This window comes from Oryctolagus cuniculus, chromosome 9 (assembly GCF_051225735.1).
Source record: "Oryctolagus cuniculus isolate XC-2025 breed Fujian yellow rabbit chromosome 9, ASM5122573v1, whole genome shotgun sequence".
Taxonomy (NCBI): domain Eukaryota; kingdom Metazoa; phylum Chordata; class Mammalia; order Lagomorpha; family Leporidae; genus Oryctolagus; species Oryctolagus cuniculus.
The window spans coordinates 134704495-134726428 of NC_142875.1; the positions used below are offsets into that span (position 1 = coordinate 134704495).

At 47.9% G+C, this 21934-nt stretch overlaps 1 protein-coding gene across 12 annotated transcripts in view; it reads right to left on the reverse strand.

Annotated features, from left to right (window-relative positions):
• Positions 1-21934, reverse strand: part of LOC103348942 (uncharacterized) — a 130390-nt gene that overhangs the window by 69811 nt on the left and 38645 nt on the right. For 4 of the 12 annotated variants that reach the window (XR_016213187.1, XR_016213189.1, XM_089304053.1 and 1 more), the window contains exons 2-3: positions 14863-15039; positions 12329-12567 (exon numbers count right to left, since the gene is read on the reverse strand). Coding sequence is in view for 2 of the 12 variants with exons in the window: in XM_089304053.1 (XP_089160179.1) it covers positions 12329-12567; positions 14863-15009 (386 nt within the window). In the remaining 10 variants the exon portion in view is untranslated. Of the gene's footprint in view, positions 1-2144; positions 3104-3555; positions 3686-12328; positions 12568-14862; positions 15076-21934 lie in introns of those variants that run through there. The other 8 variants (XR_016213190.1, XR_016213188.1, XR_016213184.1 and 5 more) reach the window with 8 other exon arrangements.

The following is a 21934-nucleotide window of genomic DNA, read 5'->3' on the forward strand; positions in this document are numbered from 1 at the left end:
GCTACAGTGTGGGCATCTACTCAAGGACATGGCTGGGCTGTGGGTTCTGGATCGGCCAGTTTGCATTTGTGAAATGCTCTCTATAGCAGGTGGTTCCCTCACTCTAGAAACTGGCTGCCCCTGGCAGAGGCCCTCCCTTCTGACTCAGCCACGGTTGGGGAAGTGGGGTTGGAAGAGGCCTAAAGGATCCTAGTTAGTGAAGCAACAACCCAAACCTGGCCAACACCAGTAACACAGTTTATCATGAATGTATGTACCACATAACCTAAAAAGAATTGAGAGGAAGAGCTCCTGCTTTGGGAGGCTCCGGAATCCCCTGGGGAATTAATTACAGCAGCACGAACACTGAAGCTGCATCCCAACTCCTGATTAATTTGTCTGGGAGAAGCTGAGCACCAAGATGTTTACAAGCTCTCTCCCAGGTGATTCTACTTCATAGCCAGGTTAGGAACCTCAGATCAGGGCAATAGAAAACAGTACAGATGAAACAGGTGCCATTCACCCCTCAGAGCCAAGCAGCAATGGCCCCTATTTCCCATTAAAGAGGGAGGAGGCGGAGCAGGAAGCTAATTTATGATAAAGAATAACAGATCTAGCATGCGTCAAGTTCCGGCTGCATGTTAAGCCCATGTTAGGTTCTTCAAATACATTATCCAATTTTCTCCCTAGAGCCATGTGAGAATATATAATATGGTCTTCATTTTACTGAGAAAACTGACTCAAACTTTTGCCTACAATCCACAGCTAATACACTGGGAAATGCGCATCTCTTCTCTTCCTAATTAGGATCCAGTTGTTTTTTTAAGAGGAAAGACTATTCCTCACCCTGTCCCCTAAGAAACCAATCTTTCTCCTGTTTGATAACCTACAGTATATTTCATTTGTACCCAACTGTAAATACTTCTTGCATTGATCAAAAAACCAATTTAATATGACTACAGAGAAACCTCTGAGCTCTGGCATGGTTGACACTTCTCATGATTTTCTGGTCATGACCTCAGTTCCTTTTTTAAAACTTATGCTGGGCCAGCGCTGCAGCTCACTAGGCTAATCCTCCGCCTTGCGGCGCCGGCACACCAGGTTCTACTCCCGGTCGGGGCGCCGGATTCTGTCCCGGTTGCCCCTCTTCCAGGCCAGCTCTCTGCTGTGGCCAGGGAGTGCAGTGGAGGATGGCCCAAGTGCTTGGGCCCTGCACCCCATGGGAGACCAGGAGAAGTACCTGGCTCCTGCCATTGGATCAGCGCGGTGCGCCGGCCGCAGCTCGCCAGCCGCGGCCGCCATTGGAGGGTGAACCAACGGCAAAGGAAGACCTTTCTTTCTGTCTCTCTCTCTCACTTTCGCTCTGCCTGTCAAAAAAAAAAAAAAAAAAACTTATGCTAATTCTTTTTCAACATTTATTTTTATTTATCTTCATCCACTTGAAAGGCAAAGCAACAAAGAAAGAAAGATCTCCCATCTAGTAGTTCAAACTCCAAATTCCCACACTAGTCGTGCCTGAGCCAAGTCAAAGCCAGGAACAAGGAATTCGACCCAGGTCTCCTGCTGCCTCCAGAAGCGGCTTCCGAACCGTGACCAAATCACGCACTCCAACACGGGATGCGGGTGTCTCAAGCAGCAGCTTAATCCACTAAGGCCCAGCACCTGCCTCTAGCACGTCACGTCGGCTAAGCTTTTCCCCCTCGTGACTTCGGCTGGCCTGTGATGGACAGTAGTGGGCAGAGCTTTGGGACTGATCGCTCGTGGTATTTCAATATTTTATTTTTAGTAACGATTCCATGGGATGATCACATGAACTACACTGGGCCAGTCAGGGTGACGGCCCTGGGAAGTCAGGGGCGGATTCGAGAGACCCGGCGTCTCCCCGTGGGCTGCAGGCTGGAAGCACGCAGCCCTGGGCTCCGGGGTTCTTCCAGGCAGGAGCAAACGGGGCCAAGAGATGGAGACCCCATAGCATCGCTTAGGCCTCCGGGCTTAGTCACGTGGATGCAGGCATGCGCACTCGGGGTTTTTGCAGCTGCCTCAGACGCTCGATCTCCCTTCCACCTCAAACGCTTCGAGCTGCTGTGACCTTGACGCGTCCCTGTTCGCTCAGATGCTTCCCTGAAGCACACGGGGCGGATTTGGGCATGGACGACGGTTCGTACCTTTTTCACCTAGGTTCTGTCTCCCTCACAAACGACGAACAGTTTACCCGGCCGGGCTGCCCTGCACGGAGAAATCCGAGCCGCGGCCACAAACCAGGAGGAGAACCGCCCAACGCGGTACCTTGCCGGGGCGGCCGTCCGACGCCAAGGGCTCCTGCGACGGACAGAGCGAAAACCAAAGCAGGTCCGGGGTGAAAACGAGAGACGCCTGAGGAGCCTCGTCAGCGCCGCGACCCAGAGCCGAGAAGCGACAGCCATGGCAGAAAAGACGGGCGCGGGCCCCGCCCCCTCTCCTTTTATAGCCTCTGAGCAGGTCCCGGATGTTACCAGGTGCATTATGGGAAGGAGGGAGGACTGTGATGCCAAGTTCTTCAGGCCCAACTAGCTGCCTGCCTATCTATCCCACGTGGGTTTGGTGGCGCGAGCTCACGAAGGCTGTACTGCAAGCTCTGCATGCATGAGGTCATTTGTCCGAGCAGTCTTTAGCGAAGACGACTGAGATCCCCGTGACAGAGCACCCAGCCAGGCCAGACCGCAAGTGGTCACCTGCCTGTGCCAGGAGTGCCCAGCACCGAGAGCCCGCGGCTGCTGCTCCCGAGAGGCGTGGTGCGGGGCCCGGACAGCCAGTGCCGCCAGGCAGTGAGCACAGAGCACACTGCCAAGTGGGCAGGGTAGAATGGCTGTAGGCTACCCTGTGTGAGGGGATGAGCAGCTGCTACTGGACATAGGGGCCAGCACCGCCTTGTTTAGAGGGGCTGTAGCCTGACCGGTGTCTTGAAGGAGGGGGAAGGTTTAACGGAGAGACGGTGGTGATGCACATAACGCACTTGACCTGTTCCCACAGCCCAGTGCTACACTGATAGAAGTAGAATTTAAAGCAGCAGAGATAATGTCTTTTCCTCCAGATCCATAGGATTATTTTGAAATCATTCTTTAAATTAAAAAAAGATTAAAAATACTATGTATGTCACACACTGCTTGAGACAGTGTCAGTTCTTAAGGAGTTTTAGTCTACCTCTAATTTCAGAGAAACAAGCCATTGTTTTGAGTAGTATCTACTGGCCACAGCACCTGCCTCATTAATGAGTAGGATTCTCAGAATTAGCAGTATTTAAGCTAAAGCTTAATTAACCGTGGGTAGGTGGAAGGTTCTGACATGAGAAAAAGCATTAGAAAGATAAATAGGTAGAGGATAGCTATCCATAGAGATGACAGATGGATAGATAGGAGACAGATATAGATGAACATGAGAGACAGATATAGATGACAGATGATACATAAGTGACTGAGAAGAATGAAATGATGACAACAAGGCCCATGAGGATACCACAGAGCAGCCGTTCTTTTTTTTTTTTTTTTGTAATATTTATTTATTGATTGATTTGAAAGAGTTACACAGAGAAGGAGAGGCAGAGAGAGAGAGAGAGAGAGAGAGAGAGAGGTCTTCCCTCTGCTGGTTCACTCCCCAGTTGGCCACAACAGCCGGGAGCAGCTGTTCCTTAATAGCATGGACAACCATGGATGACTTCTATAAGCCAGACCTTAAAAAAAAAAAGTGCAAACCAATTCTACGCATGCTAATTTGAGGAGGGATATAGGTGTTTTTTTTTTTAAAGATTTATTTATTTATTTGAAAGTCAGAGTTACACAGAGAGAGAAGAAAAGGCAGAGAGAGGGAGAGAGAGAGGTCTTTCATCCGCTGGTTTCGCCCCAGATGCCCACAATGGCCGGAGCTATGCCGATCGAAAGCCAGGGACCAGGAGCCTCCTCCAGGTCTCCCAAGCACATGCAAGGGCCCAAGAACCTGGGCCATCTTCTACTGCTTCCCCAGGTCATAGCAGAGAGCTTGATCGGAAGTGGAGCAGCCAGGACTCTAACTGGTGCCCATGTGGGATGCTGGCACTGCAGGCTGTGGCTTTACCCATTATGCCACAGTGCTAGCCCCAGGATACAGTTTTTAATAATAAAGTGTTTACTGCTGTAATTTTAAGTGAATCAATGTTTGTTTTCACTTTTAACTTCTAAAATAAATTAGACAAATAATAACCCACATAAGCTCTCAGAGTTTTAAATTTATTTTTAAAGATTTATCTATTTGAAAGGGGGCGAGAGAGAGACAGGGAAAGAGAGATAGATCTTTCATTCTCTGATTCACTCCCAAATGCCCACAACAACCAGAGTTGGGCCAGACCAAAGACAGGAGCCAGGAACTCCATCCTGGTCTCCCACATGGGTGGCAAGGGCCCAAGTACTTGGACCATGTGCTGCTCCTTTTCCAGGCGCATTAGCAGGGAGCTACATCTGAAGCAGAGCGGATGGACTGGAACTGGTATTGCAACGTGGGATTCTGATGGCTTAATCGACTATGCCACATGTTGGTCTGGTTTTTAAGAGCTTTAGGTAAAGGTAGGGATTTGGAGATGAAAGGCTGAGAATGGCTGCCCACAGAGACTATCCCTTGGATTCCGTCCCAAGCCTATTGGACGTCTCTTCTTTCTCGACCGCGTGTCATGGATGAACCCTTAGCAAGCTCCCACTGCGTGCTGAGTCACTTCTGCCCTGCATTCCCTCCCTTTCTCCTCGCCCTGTGTGAATACACAGGCCCTGCTTGCACATTCCTACCCAACAATAGGGCCAGCTGCCTTTTGTTGGGAGTTTCATTTCCCATCGATAATGTGTCAGACATAATGGCTGTTGTTAGGACAATCTAAGAGAATCGTGTAAGGATCAATAAGCAACAAGATCAGATGTATAGACCCATCAAGCCCTGCAGAGCACCAGGGCTTGGAGAAGCCTGACCCTGGCTGGGGGGAGAGCTCTGTCTTGCAAGTGACTGTCCAGTGGGCGTTTGCCCTTAGAAGAGGCAAGATGTTTCAAGGCAGCAAAAGTCATGACTTGTCCTCCCGCTCTGAACCACATACTTGTGAAAACGTTTATAATGAGCAATCCCTTATCTTTGGGGAAAAAATGTCTGATTTCTTTCTTTGCTTTGAAGCCTCTGATGATTCCTGGCTGTTTGCCCTGCATTTTGATCTTTGGATAAGGAGCTGTTCCCCCACCCCACCCCAGGCTCCTTTTCTCTGAGGTCCCCTGGGAGAATCTTCCTGGAGGCCTTTCCTGGGGTTTCACATTAAATAAGCAGCTGCTGAAACATTTCAGGGGGTCTAAGCACTGCCATTTGCAAAGCTCTAGGGTCCTCTGCAGAACAGCCTGGACAGGGGCCCTGGTAGCAGGAAGTGACGGCAGCAGTAAGCACCAGAGCCTCGTGGCTCCAGCCACCCTGGCCCGCGACATCACTGTCCATCAGCCCTCTACACACGCAGAAAGTTGAGGCCCAAGTCTCTGGGATGCACTCAGCCTCTCCTTGGAACTGACCTGAGTGCACCCCGATCATTCAGTCATAAATTCTGGGAATTCTGAATCCGTGTTATAGGTCAGAGGACATCATTCTCTGGAGCCAAAATCTAGCTCCTGCCAAATTTTGTCTTTAAAAAGGGCTTTCTCATCCCTCTCCAACAGTGAGCATTACTTTTAAATGGTTGCTTATTTCAGATTGAATTAAATCAGGTTTAGTGGAAAAGGATTTTTATGTCTGTTCTTATTTGAATTTGCTTGTCAAAATCCCTTTAAAGTGATTTATATGGTAATCGTCCCCAAATCCACTTTTTCTGCTTGCTTTTACTTATAAAAAATGGCATGTTTGTATCAATGTTTTACATTAATTTTATATTCCTTCCAATCCTTTTTAAGAATCGTTTTCTCTTCTTTAACAGCTGAAAAATTTATCACAATTACATGTGAAATACATGACTGCCCTCTCTTGTCCAGCAAGTAAAACAGTTTCAGGGATCAAAGAATTTTCTCTTTGGTGACAAGAAACAAAATCTGCCACCTCTAGTAATGGAAATTCATAACTTTTCCCCTTTTTTAAAACATGATATACAACTACAGGATACACCTCAGTGAAAGAAGAATTTGTTAGAAGATAATAATTTGAAAGTGGAGACAAACTCTTTGCTAAGTTAAAATGATTGTCTCTGTGACACAGAACTGATACTAATTTTATTTTCTATTTTGATATTTTTGGACCTTATTGAAGTACACTGCATTAAAATTGAAATGACTTTTTTATTTAAAAAAATCACTGAAATTTTTGCAGCATACAGATGTTCTAATTTCTCAAAGTGAAATCTATAAATGCTCTTATTCTAATGTTCCCTTTTTGAAAGTAACTGAAGTAAAAGCAACGCAAATCAGCCTGCAGCTTAGAATCCTTGATTTCTCATCTTCTTGCTTATGGGCTTGGATTTGCCCAAAGCACATCTGTGATGCTGTTAATCTTAAAGAACATTTGTTTTTCTGCATCTGCAGCCCTACCTGGCTTCCTGGGAGGTTACTCAACCAGGCAAAATGTACATGGGCCTTCATGCTTGGTGTGAAAGGCCACCTTCGGGTGTAGTTTCTAGATCAAAAAGATCAGAATAATTCAAGGAACACAACTAAAATTTTAGGAACCTTACACCCTTTTAAATGCATTTTCTTGAGAGTGACAAGTAAGTTAGAAAGCACCGGGCCCTTCGGGAATCTTCAAGGAGGCCGTTTTTACCATAAATCCTTCACATCCTATCAAAACATTTCCTTAAGGCACAGAGGGAAGTTAGATTTATTAGAGAGGTTTTTTAAAAGAGTAGCGCAGGTCTTGGGCCGTGGCACAGGTTAATCCTCCGCTTGCAACGCCAGCATCCCATATGGGCGCCGGTTCTAGTCCTGGCTGCTCCTCTTCCTATCCAGCTCTCTGCTATGGCCTGAGAAAGCAGTAGAAGATGGCCCAAGTCCTTGGGCTCCTGCACCCACATAGAAGACCAAGAAGAAGCTCCTGGCTCCTGGCTTTGGATCAGCACAGTTCTGGCCATTGTGGCCATTTGGGGAGTGAACCAATGGAAGGAAGACCTCTCTCTCTGCCTCTCCTTCTCACCTTCTCACTGTCTGTAACTACCTCTCAAATAAATAAATAAAATCTTTAAAAAAAGAAAAAGAGTACCGCAGGTCTCTAACCTTGAGGCTGTCCTCCCCCTTGCCTCCCATATACCTCCCCACCAGGGTTTCATACCCTTGTCAGGTGCACTGGCTGCCTCGTGAGGCACCAGGTGCTCCCACCTCTGGCTGGTGGGATGATGTCCACCAGGTGATGGAAAACCGCTAAGGGCCAGCTCTGTCCAACAGGACAGAGAGCCCTCCGTGGAGTCCCAGAGACCGCCTGGTGCACACCTCCTCTGAGACACGCTGTTGCTGCTGCCATCCAGAGGCTCTCGGCCTTTTGTTTCATGCAGGTTCTGTCAAGTCCCGGCAGGACTGGAGGGCAGAGGCAGGAGGGCCTCCCTGGTGTTGCGCCCTTGTCAGGAAACCCCCTGGAGTCCCACTCCCCATCGGTAAGGCAGGCTCTTTTGTCACCTTCCCGCTGCCCAGAGGGGAAGTCCCCTCACTGGAGTACACAGCCAGGTTCCCAGAGGAAGCTGGACTTGGGGGTGTGGGCAGGCCAGCTTGAGCCCGCTGAACCCCGTTCTTCAAGCTCTCGCTCCATTCACCAGTTCCTGCCAGGGTCTAATGGATTCTCCTCGCCCATCAATTATTGCCGTCTCCCTGTGTATCCTCCTAGCACCCTCTTTAGCCTCTCTCCGGTAGCAACTTCCCAGTGCTGGTTTTATTATCAGTGTTTGTCTTTTCTCTCCAACTAAGCTGCGAGATCATGAGGCCGTATTCCCGTCTGATTTGTTATTCCAGGAGAGGATGTTTAAAATGTGGAGGTGAGGTATGAAAGAGCATCTCAAATGCAGCTATTAGACTTACAAGCCTGTGTTCGTGCATTCTTCATGCTGGTAAGATTTACTATGACCCAGCAATATGACAGGCCGGTTCTGGGTACTGGGCTATGTTGATAGAAAGATAAGCAGGTCCAAGGCATTCCTGGTGGGTTCCATGCATTGTGATTTCTAATGAAGACTCAGTAGTCACTGCTACTCTTAGTCCTGTTGCTAATGGTCAGTCGTCAGTAGAGAAGCAGCCCTGCTACTCCTCCTGACTCAGTGACCTCTGGACGTGAGGGCTCACTGTAGAGCACCATAGTATGAAAGAGAAGCATTCTCAGCGGAAGAAGGAAACAAATCATTTCTATGACTGCAATGAGCTAGCAGGCAAAGAATATAGAATTTCCTGATATTTGGATCTGGATAACCACTTGGAATGAGTTTCCGATGATATTGCAAAATCTTCGGCATAAGGCATGTGGAGACTTGAGATTCTTCATGAGAAAAATGAACCAGGATCCACTTCTGTTTCAAGTGCCGAGCGTATCAGATGTTCTCTGGGGGTTCAATTTGACTGGGAGAGGTGCAACTTTATTTAAGATCCTTATGTTCAAGGTGAAGATTTTTTTTTCCCCCTGAAGAACTCTCTTTAGCGGGTTTCTAGACCTAACCCAGTTTATGAGATAGAAGTAAACAAAACCAGCTCTGGTGGTTTGGGCGAGTGATGGTGCGATTTGATAGATGGCTGTCTACAGTCAGTCCAGTTGCATTCTGTCCTGAGCTGACGGATGCTGCATCACTTCGGTTTCTTCTACTTGGCCCATCTCTGGGGGTAATCTCCAGCAAATTCAAGTTTACAAAACAAATAAAACCATCTGATAGTTTGCAGGGGTAGGAGAGGATGTTGATTCATTTCCCCAAAGACTTATCTCATAGGAAGGCCATACGTTATGTGAGAGAGAAATATAATTCAACATTTCTCTGCCAGACAAGGCAGCCAAAAATTTTATGTTGTTCCCGGAAGAAAATGATCTTTCTGCAATTCCCATTTACTCCTGACTTACCGAACCTGGGACTTTTTTTCTTGTGGCGATGGAAGTGATTGCAACATGTCATAAAGTAAAGCTTTAAGTCAAGTACATAGAAGTTTCACTGCACGAACCTCCAGTCTCCCTCTTTGTTCTCAGATGAGTCATTGCTGTCTTCAGTGTCTCCGCTCTCAGCCTGGGCTTCCTGATCGTCTACGTCATTTGTTTCTCTGTCTTGTCTGACCCTGTGCCACACACTGTGGTCTTTGCTGTAATAATCTGTAGGCCAAAATGAGCTCACACTGATTAACACAGGACATGTAATTCCATAGGAATCTTATGATAATTGAGCAATAATTCTTTATACCACTGTAAAAGATGGATCTGGAAAGCCAATGTTAGTAGAGTATTTCCTCAAGGCTTTTCGTAACAATATCCACCTGTACGAATCCTCCCTGTAAGCTGGTGCTAAACCGATTAACTCAACACTCTTTGACAAGCAAAAGGATGAAAGGGTAGAGCCATTTAAAAGTTACTTTTAGTCTACATCTGGAGTCCTTGCTGCACTATATCCCAATTCTGCTACCCTAAAGCATCCAGAGTAATCAGAGTAGAACAGATAGGTAATTCAATAGAAAACCAACTGCCTGCTAAGCACATGACGCTCCATCATTCTGCACTACCCTAATGTCTACTCACTCAGGCATGCTGAGACCAAGTGTACAGTTCTACCACTCAGCAGCTTATGTTGATTTCTCTTCTTCCTGAATAGGACACAGTGAGGAACAGCTATCACAGTCGGCTTTCCGCGGCCACAGCTACATGCCTGGGACAAGCTACTCATGAAGGAAAGAGCGCTTCACCTACTTCACAGTTTTCAAAGTTTAAGTCCAAATGGCCTAGCACAGGTTTTGGCTCTGGCCAAGGGCCCTAGGCGGGCAGTAGAGAGCATGCAGAGGAAGGGTCTCATGGTGGGGCAGGAAGCAGAGAGGAGAAAGCCTAAACCAGATTCCACAACAACCCTCTCCCAGGACCTCGCCAGGGACCTCAGACCTCCCACCAGGCCCATCTCCTCCCACTAGCACCACCCTGGGGACCACGCCTTTCATGTAAGGTCAGTTAGGGGACACGCAACAACCAAAACCAAGCAAGGGCGGGCCTCAGGGTGGGGAAGACACAAGGAATATTTGTCTGTGCCTGGCTAGAAAACACAACACGCTGCACGCAGTTCTTGTGTTCAGTGCTCGTAACTGCCCTTGAGTGAGCTCACACAGCTGCTGACAGATGGGCACACCGCGTCTTGAGGGGGTCTGTATTCCATTCCACTGTCCAGAGTTCTTACTTGTTAGAACGCCCCCATTCCAAGCAGGGATCTGCGCAAGAGAAGCTCTTCTGCACTCTGCCCACCCCTCAAACCTCCACAAACATACACAAGAAGACACACAGGTGTGTGTGCCCAGCCTGAGAATACTGTAGACGCCACGAGGCTTAGGGAAGCCTCTGTCCTGAAATGGAAATGCAATGACAGAGCTCAAGTAGCGATCTTAATAGTAGCACAGGCATCAGTGTGATTAACCAATTAACTGCTCCTGCATGGGATTTCTTGACTCCTTAAACCTAGACCTTCACCCTGCCCACAGCAGCCAACAGATTGACTTTGCCATGGACTGGATTCTAGCAAGTCACGCAGGCCCAGCAGCTGGGCAAATGGCTTCGAGGACTTCCTCTGCACCGTAAGAGCCCAGCTGATGAGGCACAGAACGCTTGCTTTCTTTGCCTTATGCAATGACAACTTTCTTTCCTAATTAGCTGTCTGCTGGGCAGTCTATCCAGCTTCTCTCTTCAACCCGACAAATGACTCTAGATCCCTGGCAAGAGACAAAGGTAAATCTCTTGGGGAAGGCAGCAAACACAGTGCCTACAGAATCTCTCCTGGGATTGAGGGAAACTCAAATACGCTCCTTTTTCTTTCAGTCTGATCGGCCAGCTTCGTTGCTTGCTTTTTTATTGACAGCAGAGCAGTGTTTAGACAGGGCAGGCCTATCCTGCTTTCCTCTCCTGAATGAAGACAAGCAGACAGCACACACTGTCAGTGTGGGTATTTCTCCTCCAAGATAGTCTCCAGCACGCTTCTACATAAATGTTAGTAAAATCCACATTAAACAGCCTGCGTGTGAGTACAGAGCCCAGAAGTGCCTGACACCTAATGAATAAACATACACGTTCTTTCTAGCAAGGCTTTGTTAAAGGGATGGTGCCTGAATATTTTGGCAAAAAGACCCATTTATTTTGTTGAAAAAACACATACGCCCGTAGGAAAATGCAAGTAACCTGGCAGAGCCTGTCTCGAGAGCATCAAGAGCTGAATCTCGGATGGCTCGGTGTGAGGAACATCAAAGGGAAGGGGCCGCTCCCACCCCCACACTGACCCAGCCCCACACTCCAGGGCGCTTCTCTGCTGGTGGAGAGGAAGTTCAAAGGGCTTTCTGAAGCACGACCACTGTAGGCCTTATTTGGAAAGAAAGCCATGATGTGTGTATATATAGAAACGAAGACAGCAGGTGTGCCCCGTACCCAGCTTGAAGCTGGGATTTTCATTCCCTGCGTGTGTGATTATTCTACTTTTGTATTTGTGAGCTTACCTTGTTGCACTGCCTTATAAAGTGAGTACACGCCTAGATCACAGATCTTTGAGCATCATGGTTAAATAAAGAATTACCTGTTTCTTTCTCGCTGTGAATGAGTTTATGATGCACTTTCCCATAATTGCTCTGTGGGGTCTCAGGCCATCAGTAGCCTTACATGGAAGGCACAAGGTTTATGCTTGCAAATAGTATATGTAGAACTAAGAAAACCAGAAAGACAAGTGTGATATAAATGCCTGCGTACCTCAAAAAACTTGTGAAAAAAATGGAATTAAAAGTTTATTTCTGGGAGCTGGGGCTGTGGTGTAGCAGGTAAAGCTGCTGCCTGAAGCGCCGGCATCCCATATGGGTACCAGTTTGAGTCCCAGCTGCTCCACTTCCGATTCAGCTCTCTGCTGTGGCCTGGGAAAGCAGTAGAAGATGGCCCAAGTGCCTGGGCCCCAGCACCCGCATGGGAGACCTGGAAGAAGCTCCTGGCTCCTGGCTTCAGATCGGCACAGCTTCAGCTGTTTCGGAAATTGGGGAGAGAACCAGTGGATGGAAGACCTCTCTCTCTCTCTTGTCCCTCTTTCTGTAACTCTCTCTCCTGCTCTGTAACTCTGACTTTCAAATAAATCTTTTTTTTTTTTTTATAAAAAAAGCAGTTCATTTCGGTACAGAAAATTCTGAAATCCATAAACTTTGGAAGACCCCTCGTACACGTTTACCTGGCATTTCTGAGATGAAGGCTGCTTCTATCCACACCGTGGCATCTCTGGCTTCCCAAGGTGAGGAGAGCTACGAAGGATGGCTGAAGCCCTGTTGGAGGTTGAGTGCCATAAAGATGTGGTCGTCCTGAGAGGTTCAGGGCGGTCAGGACTGCAGCCTGCAGTGGACGATGTCTTGGCTCCATCTCTGCACCCTCACCTTGGCACTGCAGCTGGTGTTGGAGGAGCAGTCTGCAGAGCTATGATGAATGGAAGAATTGGGCGTGAGTCGGAAACAGGATCATCGGGGCCAGAGCTGTGGTGCAGTGGGTTAACATCCTGGCCTGAAGCGCCAGCATCCCATATGGGTGCCAGTTCTAGTCCCGGCTGCACCACTTCCAATCCAGCTCTCTGCTAAGGTCTGGGAAAGCAGTAGAAGACAGTCTAAGTGCTTGGGCCCCTGCACCCACATGGGAGATCTGGAAGAAGCTCCTGGCTCCTGGCTTCAGATCGGCGCAGCTCTGGGCATTGTGGCCAATTGGGGGGTGAGCCATCAGATGGAAGACCCCCCCCCCCGCCTCTTCTCTGTGTAGCTCTTTCAAATAAATAAATCTTTAAAACAAATAATGAGCAGTGTTCCCATTCCTTCTTTTCCTCAACTTACCACACTTACTTTGTAATGCAGCCCCCGTGTGTGCTACCGTCCGTCAGCAGAAGCCTGAGCACTGCTCCACACCATACTCCACAACATGCAGCCACTTTGCAAACTCTCAGGATCTTCCTCTTTCCCCTTTGGCTTTGTGCACTCAGAGCTGGCTTTTCCTTCCACTGCCTCTGAGCTATGCAAAAATGTGTCCTCCCTCCCCTCTAAAGGGCAGCACACATGGAGGGGTGGGGGTGCTCAAAGCACAGACCAGGGGCTCAGAAACGGACTTCAGACACCCAGCTCACAGTGCCACGTGCTCCGAGCGCCCCTCCTGCTGGCTCTGCTGCCCTGACGTGTGCTAGGCCTCTGCGGGCACTCCACTGCTAACACAGTTTTGTGCTCAGAATTCAATAGGAGCAGAGGCCTGGGTGAACCCAGGGGTGGTAAAGGGCCAGAATTTTAGTCTTGAAGAGACTTCTACAGGGAATTATGAAACTAGGCGCTCTGAGTGAGAACTTTGTTCCCCGGGAGAAGAGCTGCCTTGGTGCCAAGTAACAGAACTGAACCCTCCATTTGTTTTTCCTTGCAGTTCATAACTTAAGACAAGCTTTTGGTCAAAGGGGAACAGGACACAACAGCCTAACCGGGGCAATTGTCAGCTTGACCACCAGCCTGTGGGAGCTGTGGATCCAAACGACCTGCGCTTCTGCTAAGCAAGGGAGAGAGGGGAGTGACATTCGTGCACCTGCGGTTCTCCTGTGTCAGGCACGTGTCAGCTTCTTCAGTGATGCTCCTCCATTTAACCCTCACACCAGCCCCAAGAAGTTGTTGCCTTTACCTACGCGTGATATGCTGAAATTTGCTCGCTTAACCAACACTTTATAGTCCAAGCATGGTGCTAGACTGAGGCCTCCCAGAGGAACTGTGTGCACACAAGGCTTGCCTTCCCAGGGCTCACTGTTTTGTGGGGATGACAGATGCCACCTGCCTTTATAGCCCCCTGAGTATTGCAGAGGGACAACCGGGGGGCACTAAGCAGGTGTAGACAGCACAGGGAGGATTTATGCAGTCATTTAACCCGTGATTATTGGGAGGCCCAAGAGGCTACCAGATTTGAAGTTAGCCCAACCCTGTCTTAGGAATTTGAGCAGCATTCTCACCAAGAGACAGCCCTCCCTCTCATGAATGCACCCTCAGTTAAGATCACTCAGGGACTGCAAGACCAGAGTGGAAGGGTGTGACTACAAACAGGGCCCCAGACGCTCTTGCTCATGGCTGCAGTTGGAATGTGATTCCCTCCCAAACTCATTAAGACCTGAAGTCCCAAAGTCCCAAGTTAGTGGTACTGAGAAGATGGAAGCTGAACATGGCAATCACAGCACACGGTACCCAGAGGGGAAGCTGTGGACTATGTGGAATTTGCCCACATAGCTGAGGAGCTGACTTGTTATTTAAATTTAAAACATAATTTTAATAGTCCTGTTGGTGAGGCAATCTCCATTGGACAGAAACTGGTGCAAAGCTTGCTCCCTGCCAGTGCCCTTGGAGCAGTGTGCGTGTGAGTCTGTGCAGGATGTCTGAAGAAACCGGTTTCTGCTGCAGCTGGGCAGAGACCCGGCGCATCTGCTGGAGCCTTGTGTTCACAGGGTGCCTCCAACAAGACAGAAGGCAGCTGTGGGACATCAAGTCTAACCAGACTCCACTTAGCACTTAGATTCAACCACAGTAGGCCTGGATTCGGTCTGAAACCAAAATGTCCTCCCAATACTCGATTGATTGGAGACGATCAGCAGAGTGGGCCACTGTGCACAAAGGTGAAGTCTCAGGTTCCCTGGGGACCCTTAAATATGGAGGCCCCAGGCAGAGCAAGAGGTCAGAGGGCAGATGAATCTGTAGTTGACTCAGTTACCTGTAGGGGAGTCGGATTCAGGTTCCCTCCAGGGTCAGGGCAGTGACTGAAGAACGTGTTGCACGAGTGCACGTGTGCACACGCACACACCAGCACAGTCACACGTGTCTTGGGTCTCGGCATCTCTGTCAGGTGTGGTGACCACATGTGCTTGACACACTCATCATCTCAGGAATCCTAATCAGGGCAGGAAGTGAAAGTCACGATTTAAACCTGAGAAGAAATGAAACGCAGATTGCTTTGGATCCCTTTGCAGAGCCCGAAACTTGTCATCCGAGCTTGTTTAAGGGAGAAAATGTGGCCTCCCAAGCAATAAATAAGGGGCTCCTGTCAGGTATTCATGTCTTCAGAGACAGAGTGACTGCTCTTCCGCTGACTAAGCCCCCATGCCTGCTGGGTCTGTTGGCCTCAGAGACAGACGTTTTTGGTCTTTTTTTTTTTTTTTTAAGCTGCAGACACTTAAACAGAACCACACAGTGAGTTAGACCTCACATTCCCTTGTGGGTGACTACCAGCTGACGTTTTTTCTTCCTCTCCACTTTGGATCTCCTGGCTGCTACCTCCTTGGTCAGCAACTTGGCCTCACACCCCTCACTGGGAAAGGATGCCCAAAGCCTCTGACATAACCGCAGCTCCTTCCTCCATCAGCCACCACTGACAGACAGCCGGAAACAACAGGAACCCTCGTTACAATTATCTCTGGCTTTATGCTTAAGGAAAGGAAAGGCATCAGACCATTAAAATACGATACATGTTGTATTTTAATATACTTGCTAGTTGCCAATTACTCTCTTGAAAATTGGTCTTATGCAAGCTCTATTCAAAAGGAAATTGGCTCAGGGCATGAATGATATCAGAGCATGTCATGAGGATAGTAATAACAAAAGCTTCCATTTACTGGAGGCCAACTGGGAGCCAAGCACATTTATTGCACATATTCATTGCTGTATTTACTCTTCACAACAACCGGTAAAGTCAGACAGTGTTTCGGGAGAAGAAACACAGTATCCTTGAGCTTGGACAACTTCTCTAAGGTCAAACAGCTTGGAAGTCACCTACTAAGCAGCTCCTACAGCTGCTGCCATGTGCATTTTGCTGGCCGTCTTCACTTGCTCAAGGCCCCTGGGGTGAAGGAGGAACAAGAAAAAGGGAAAAGGAGAATGCCAAGCTGTCCAGCTTCACTAATCAAACGTCTTTCAGTCTTTAACTTTGCACAGCACAATTCTAGGCACAAATGAGGTACTGCATGAATAAACTAAATGTGTAAGAAACTGTTCTGGGGTTAGGGTACTTGATACAGTGGTTAAGACACCACTCAGTCCAGCTCTCTGCTGTGGCCTGGGAAGGCAGTGGAGGATGGCCCAAGTGCTTGGGCCCTGCACCCTCATGGGAGACAAGGAGGACCTGGCTCTTGGCTTCAGATTAGTGCAGCACGCCGGCCGTAGCGGCCATTTGGGGGGTGAACCAACGGAAGGAAGCCCTTTCCCTCTGTCTCTCTCTCTGTCTAACTCTGCCTATCAAAAAAAAAAAAAAAAAAAAAAAGACACCACTCAGGATGGCTTCCTCTCATATTGGAGGGCTTGGTCCGAGCCTTAGCTATGCTTCTGATCCAGCTTCCTACTACTGTATCCCCTCGGAGGCATCAGGCGATGGTTCAAATACCTGCAGCCCTGCCACCCTGTGGGAGGCCGAGAAGGAGTTCCCAGTCCCTGGAGTGGCTCAGTCCAACTCCAGCTCTTGCAGGCCTTTGGAAAGTCACCCAGTAGAATGAGAATCTTTCTCTCTTTCTCTCTCTCTCTCTCTGCTTTTCAAACAAATAAACGAATAAAGGTTAAAAACAAAATCTGTGGCCAAAATAGTCAAAATACAACCGTGTCCACATTTTTGTGTCCGTGGGTTTGATCAAATGTCATCAGAAACAGTGGGGGAAAGCTGTCTCTGAGCTGAACATGTGCAGACTTGGTTTCCTTGTTATTACTCCCTACACAATTCACCGTGTCATCCAGTCTCAGTTGCAATCCCACCCAGTTAACAGCATTTGCGTTGCATTAGGCATTACAGTCATCTGGAGATGATCTGACGCACACAGGGGCACAGTGTGGACTAAGTGCAAATGCTGCCCCATTTCATACCTACTAAGGAACAACTGTATTCCTTTGAGCGAGTATCCTGTGCAAACATCGTACCCAGTACTGGGACACTGCAGTTCAGGTGGGGAAGACGCAAAGAAGTGAGCCCTGCGTGAACAAAAGACTTCCAGGTCGTGCAGAGGCAGATGAGGGAAGCAGGGCAGCCCTGGAGGGACGGTGGAGGGGCAGGAGCACTAACACAGATGGGTGGTCAGGAAGTGCTCCATGGGGACACGGCTGTTAGCAACAGCTGGATGTCAACAAGACCCATGAGGCCCTGTAAGGAGAACACCGTCTCTGGATGGAAAGGTGCTACGCAAAGGTGCCTCCGAGAGCCTGGTTTTGGCAAGCGGGTTAGGATATCAGCCGTGTACCAAGACTGGAGGACGCTGAGGAGGACAGAGACTGGTGGGCTGGAGGGAGGGGTGGGACTCAACATGCCATTTAACTTCTAAAAAGTATTTCCATAATGCTCACTTCTGCAAGGTACATGAAAATGCAGTGTCTAAATACTGGGCATTTTATTTAAATACTTTACATAATGAGTGAACCCATCAAATATTTTCATCTTGACTCAAAAAATACAAGAATGTTCCTAATTTTTTTAAATTAGTTCTATTTTACCAATCTAATTTTCAAAAATAGAAAAATCTCATTTTTCATTTTCCAGACTCCCTAGAGTGTTTTTAACTGCTATACTATATTGCAGAACATACTTTTTAAACAAGTGTTATACACAGTCAAAATTCAAGTTTCTGTTGAAGCTACTCAAACAGGTACATACAAGTTTAAAGAAGATTCTCATTCCTTTAATGTTCCCATGTCCCTTGCATTTCAAGAAGATTATGAAGTATTAAAATCTGTCCTATCTGTGATTTTATGAAGTTAATTCTGGAGGAAACAATCACGTTTTGGTCCGCTTCCCTGACTGCAGTGAAATCCCTAAGACAAGAGGGAAGGAGGTTTCTTTGGGTTCCTAGTTTCAGAAGTTCCCAGGCCAAGATCAGCAAGCCGTCTGGTGAGGCCCTAGGATGGCCACGGCAGAGCGCATATGGGGAAAGATCACCTGGTGAGCCACGAAACAAGAGTCGGCTCACGCAGCTTCCTGTGAGAGCTGTCTTCTGAGGGCACACCACCAGTGACCTGGGAGCTCCCACGACAGCTGCTTCCTGAACACAGCAGCCGGATTAAGCTTCCACCCTTCTAACCATCTGCATCACTTGGGACCTGTATCCTATACAAACCGAAGAACCCAGGCAATCTTACAATGCAGTGACTGCCACAAAAGTGGCGAAAAGGGCAATTCTCAGTGCCTTGTGGGGAAGAGAATTAAATATATTAGCCTAGACTTGGAAAACAGTAAGCTTCCTGGCTGGCAAGTGTTAGGATCGGGGGGAGGACATTCTGGACCAACACAGGCACAAGTGCATGAACCTCTCTGACAGCAGGATCTGCCTCCTGGGTGGAAAGTTGCACAGTTCCCAGGTGCGTGTCCATTCAGAGGAAAAATGTTTCCTTGGAGAGCCTAGGGGTCTCTCTGGTCCCTCTGAGGCCCTGCAATGTTTCTGAGCTGCCTTTGCTGTCCCATCTCAGGACCCTCAGAACATGAGATGTGGTGGCAGAACTGCAAATTCTGACTTCCAACATCAGTATGCATTATCTTAAAACTATTCCAAATAAATTCTTTGAAAATCATAAATTATCTCCACATTTGGAGAGATGTTTGTTTGTTTATCAGAGCTCTAATAGTTGCATAGACAGAGGAACTGGGCAACTGGCTGAGGCCGTCATTCCTTTGTTAGCTGTTTTATTATTTGTTGCACTATTGCCTATAAATATGTTAACATCAATGCCTTGTCACTTTAACTGTTCATGTTCTTGGAGATTCCTCTAAGAAAAAGCACACTATGATATAAATTCAATTTGAATAAAACTGTATCTCAACTAATTCCTTGACTAATGATGTATTCTCCGTAAGTACATTTTTTTTAAGATTTTATGTATTTACTTGAGAGGTAGAGTTATATATATATAGAGAGACAGACAGACAGACAGAAAGGTCTTGCACCCGCTGGTACACTCCCCAAATGTCTGTAAGGGCTGAAGCTGCAGCCAGGAGCCTGGAGCTCCTTGCAGGTCTTCCAAGTGGGTGCAGGGGCCCAAGGCCTTGAGGCATCTTTTACTGCTTTCCCAGGCCATAGCAGAGAGCTGGATCGGAATAGGAGGAGCAGGGACACAAACAGGCACCCATATGGGATGCAGGCGCTGCAGGCGGAGGCTTAGCAGCCCTCCATAAGTTTTAGGAATACTGTTTTCCCTTTAAAGATGATTGTAAAATCTGAATAGCTTACAATGTGCAACAAGTGACAACTTGGTCAATTTCTGCAGGCTTGTTAATCATCATGATATTTGTTAATAATGCAGCTCTAGATAAATTCTAATTTCCATTCTCTACTAATTTAGGTGGTAGCTATTGTTTATGGTTTGCTGACCTCTCTCCATTTGTTACCCTAATTGTGAAAGCAGTGGCATATGCAGATTACCAGAGAAGTCTCCTACAGGCAAACCATGCAAATGGAACACTAAGTGGGGCATGCAAGCTTTTACCACATTAATCAGCTGACGACCCTCTAGCATTGCAGACTAGCAGGGCCCACCTCACTTCTCCAACCTCCAAGAATCCCTGACTCGATGAGCGAAGGCATAACCTCTGCAGCTAGCTTCACAAAGCCTTCTGTGAGCCTTGCCAGGGCCTGGACTGCAGCCCTGCTACATTCTCTCTCTCTCACGCCTGTGCTCCCACAACACCACTAGAATCCCAAAGCAAAACCTGAGAGTGAAACCCACACAGATGGGTTTTTCAGACACAGATTCCAAGAAGGAAAATGTTAGAGAACAAAAGAGGGAAAGATTGAGTGTTGTTTGTTTTCTTTTCTAGCTTGGTTTTCCTATTCTCCTTTTTTCTAAAATACCATTTGCACATACAAATCACTGCAGTTTATTTTTAAAACCCACACAGGGAGATACCATTGTGTTGTGGTTACCTCCTACTCCACAGGGGCCCAGAGCCCCCCACTGGGGGAGGAAATGAAGACCCATCTTTAAGAGGCCTTTAAGGAGCACGTGGCTCCTTTCATCTCCTGCCTGTGATCACTGGGACTCAGTCCAAAGCTAATTTCCAGAGGGAGCTTCTGGAAAAAAAAAAAAAAACAACCAGGATCTAACCCAAGATACCTTCAGCAGGGTTGGTCCCACAAAAGGAGCAAGGGACAGAGGGCCTACTGTGCTCAGCTTGCAGCAAAACACAGGGTGGCCCATGCCACTGTGCAGTGGGAGAGTAACGTGCCCTCACAAGAACCCCACGAGAACCCCACAAGGATCAGCTAGCTCCAGGGCTTCCCAGAGCGTCCTTTGAGGCGCTGGTGTGCAGAGTGTGCAGGTCTGCTCAGGGCAAGCTGTACTCTCAACCTCAGGGTTTGGTGCCTGTGCCAGCCCGGAGTGCTCTTCCAGAGCCCTAGCTCTTGCCTGCTGAGGAAATGCTTCCTGGCCCAAGAATCTGATCAGCTCCACTTTGGGCTATTGTTAGGTTCTCCTGTGTGTGACAGCCTGAACGCTAGAATGACCGAGACCCAGCAGGAGGCAGGGGACACCAGGTCTGCTCCCCTGTCTGGATCCAGGCTCAGAAATCTGGCCCAATCATGGAAGGATCGGACCAGATCTTTCCCCAGCAGCACATTTCTGTGGTTTCATCCTGTGACGTCTTGTGAGTGAGGGCAAGCTAGCTGAACCCGAGCAGAGGGTTGAACCAATTCAGAACTGGACAGGTTCTTCAGAAGAGAAAGTGGAAGTGAGTAACTAAGGAGAGTGAAATGGGAAAGGAGGGGATAATACTACCCAACAAGAGACTAATGTGGGAAATAACAAATGGTAAAATAAATAACAAATGGTAGTGCACTAGTGGCCAGGGAGCTCCTTGGGATGCACAGAGCCCTCACAAGGAGTGCACATAGCCCTGGTCATGTGAACAGCTAGCCTGCCTGTGTTCTGCACACACAGCCCTTGCCAAGAAGTCAGCATTGTTCTGGCTGCTACAGAAAACTGAATGGTGTGACTCTCATTTTCCTTGGTTAGCCAAGTCATCATCTAGAGCCTCTGTTAATTTCTAGAAACTTGGCTTTGATCCTTGTGCACAGGAAGTAGGAGAAACACTGCCCTGTTTTAATAAGCCAAAAGGAAGTGAGCCCTGGGTGCATGTTGCTTCCTTCTGGCCTTCCAGCCAACGGTTTGGGGGTATTTCTATTACTTTATTTGTGGGAAACAGAACAGCAGAGAAGTTAATGAAACTGCCCAACGGCCAGTAGCTGATCTGGAAGAGACAGAACACAAACCCTCAGAACGGGGGCTGCTAGCCATGGTGCTCTGCCGTCTCCCTGTTCAGACAATGGCTGATGTAAAACACCAGCCTGGGGTAGTGAAATGAATAAAACTGGGCTTGAACTCTGCTTTCATTACTTCTAATCGAATCTTTGCCAAAATTATTCTGTTACTATGAGCTTCAATTTTCTCACCTTTCCTGACCTAGTTATTATGCGAATGAAATTATATAATAAATATAAAACAGTCCCTATTATACGTGGAACATAATAATCCCTGGATGGATCACAGTTGGGGGCTACAAGGCGCTTCTCAATGCACTGTGAGGGCAGGGATCATATCAGCCTTGTCGTCTAATTAGAGCAATGGCTGAATTAACTGACTGCCGCATAGGTGGCCCTCATCTTGGGTAAGGCACTGTTCTAAACCTGTTACTTACAACTGAAGTAGGCAGGCATACATGTTAAAATCGATTAGGTTTGTGAGCTGTAAGACCACGCCTTCGCCACGCCCCTGTGTGACCTCATGCCCCTACCTGGCCACACCTGAGTGCCCACTGGCCAATCTGG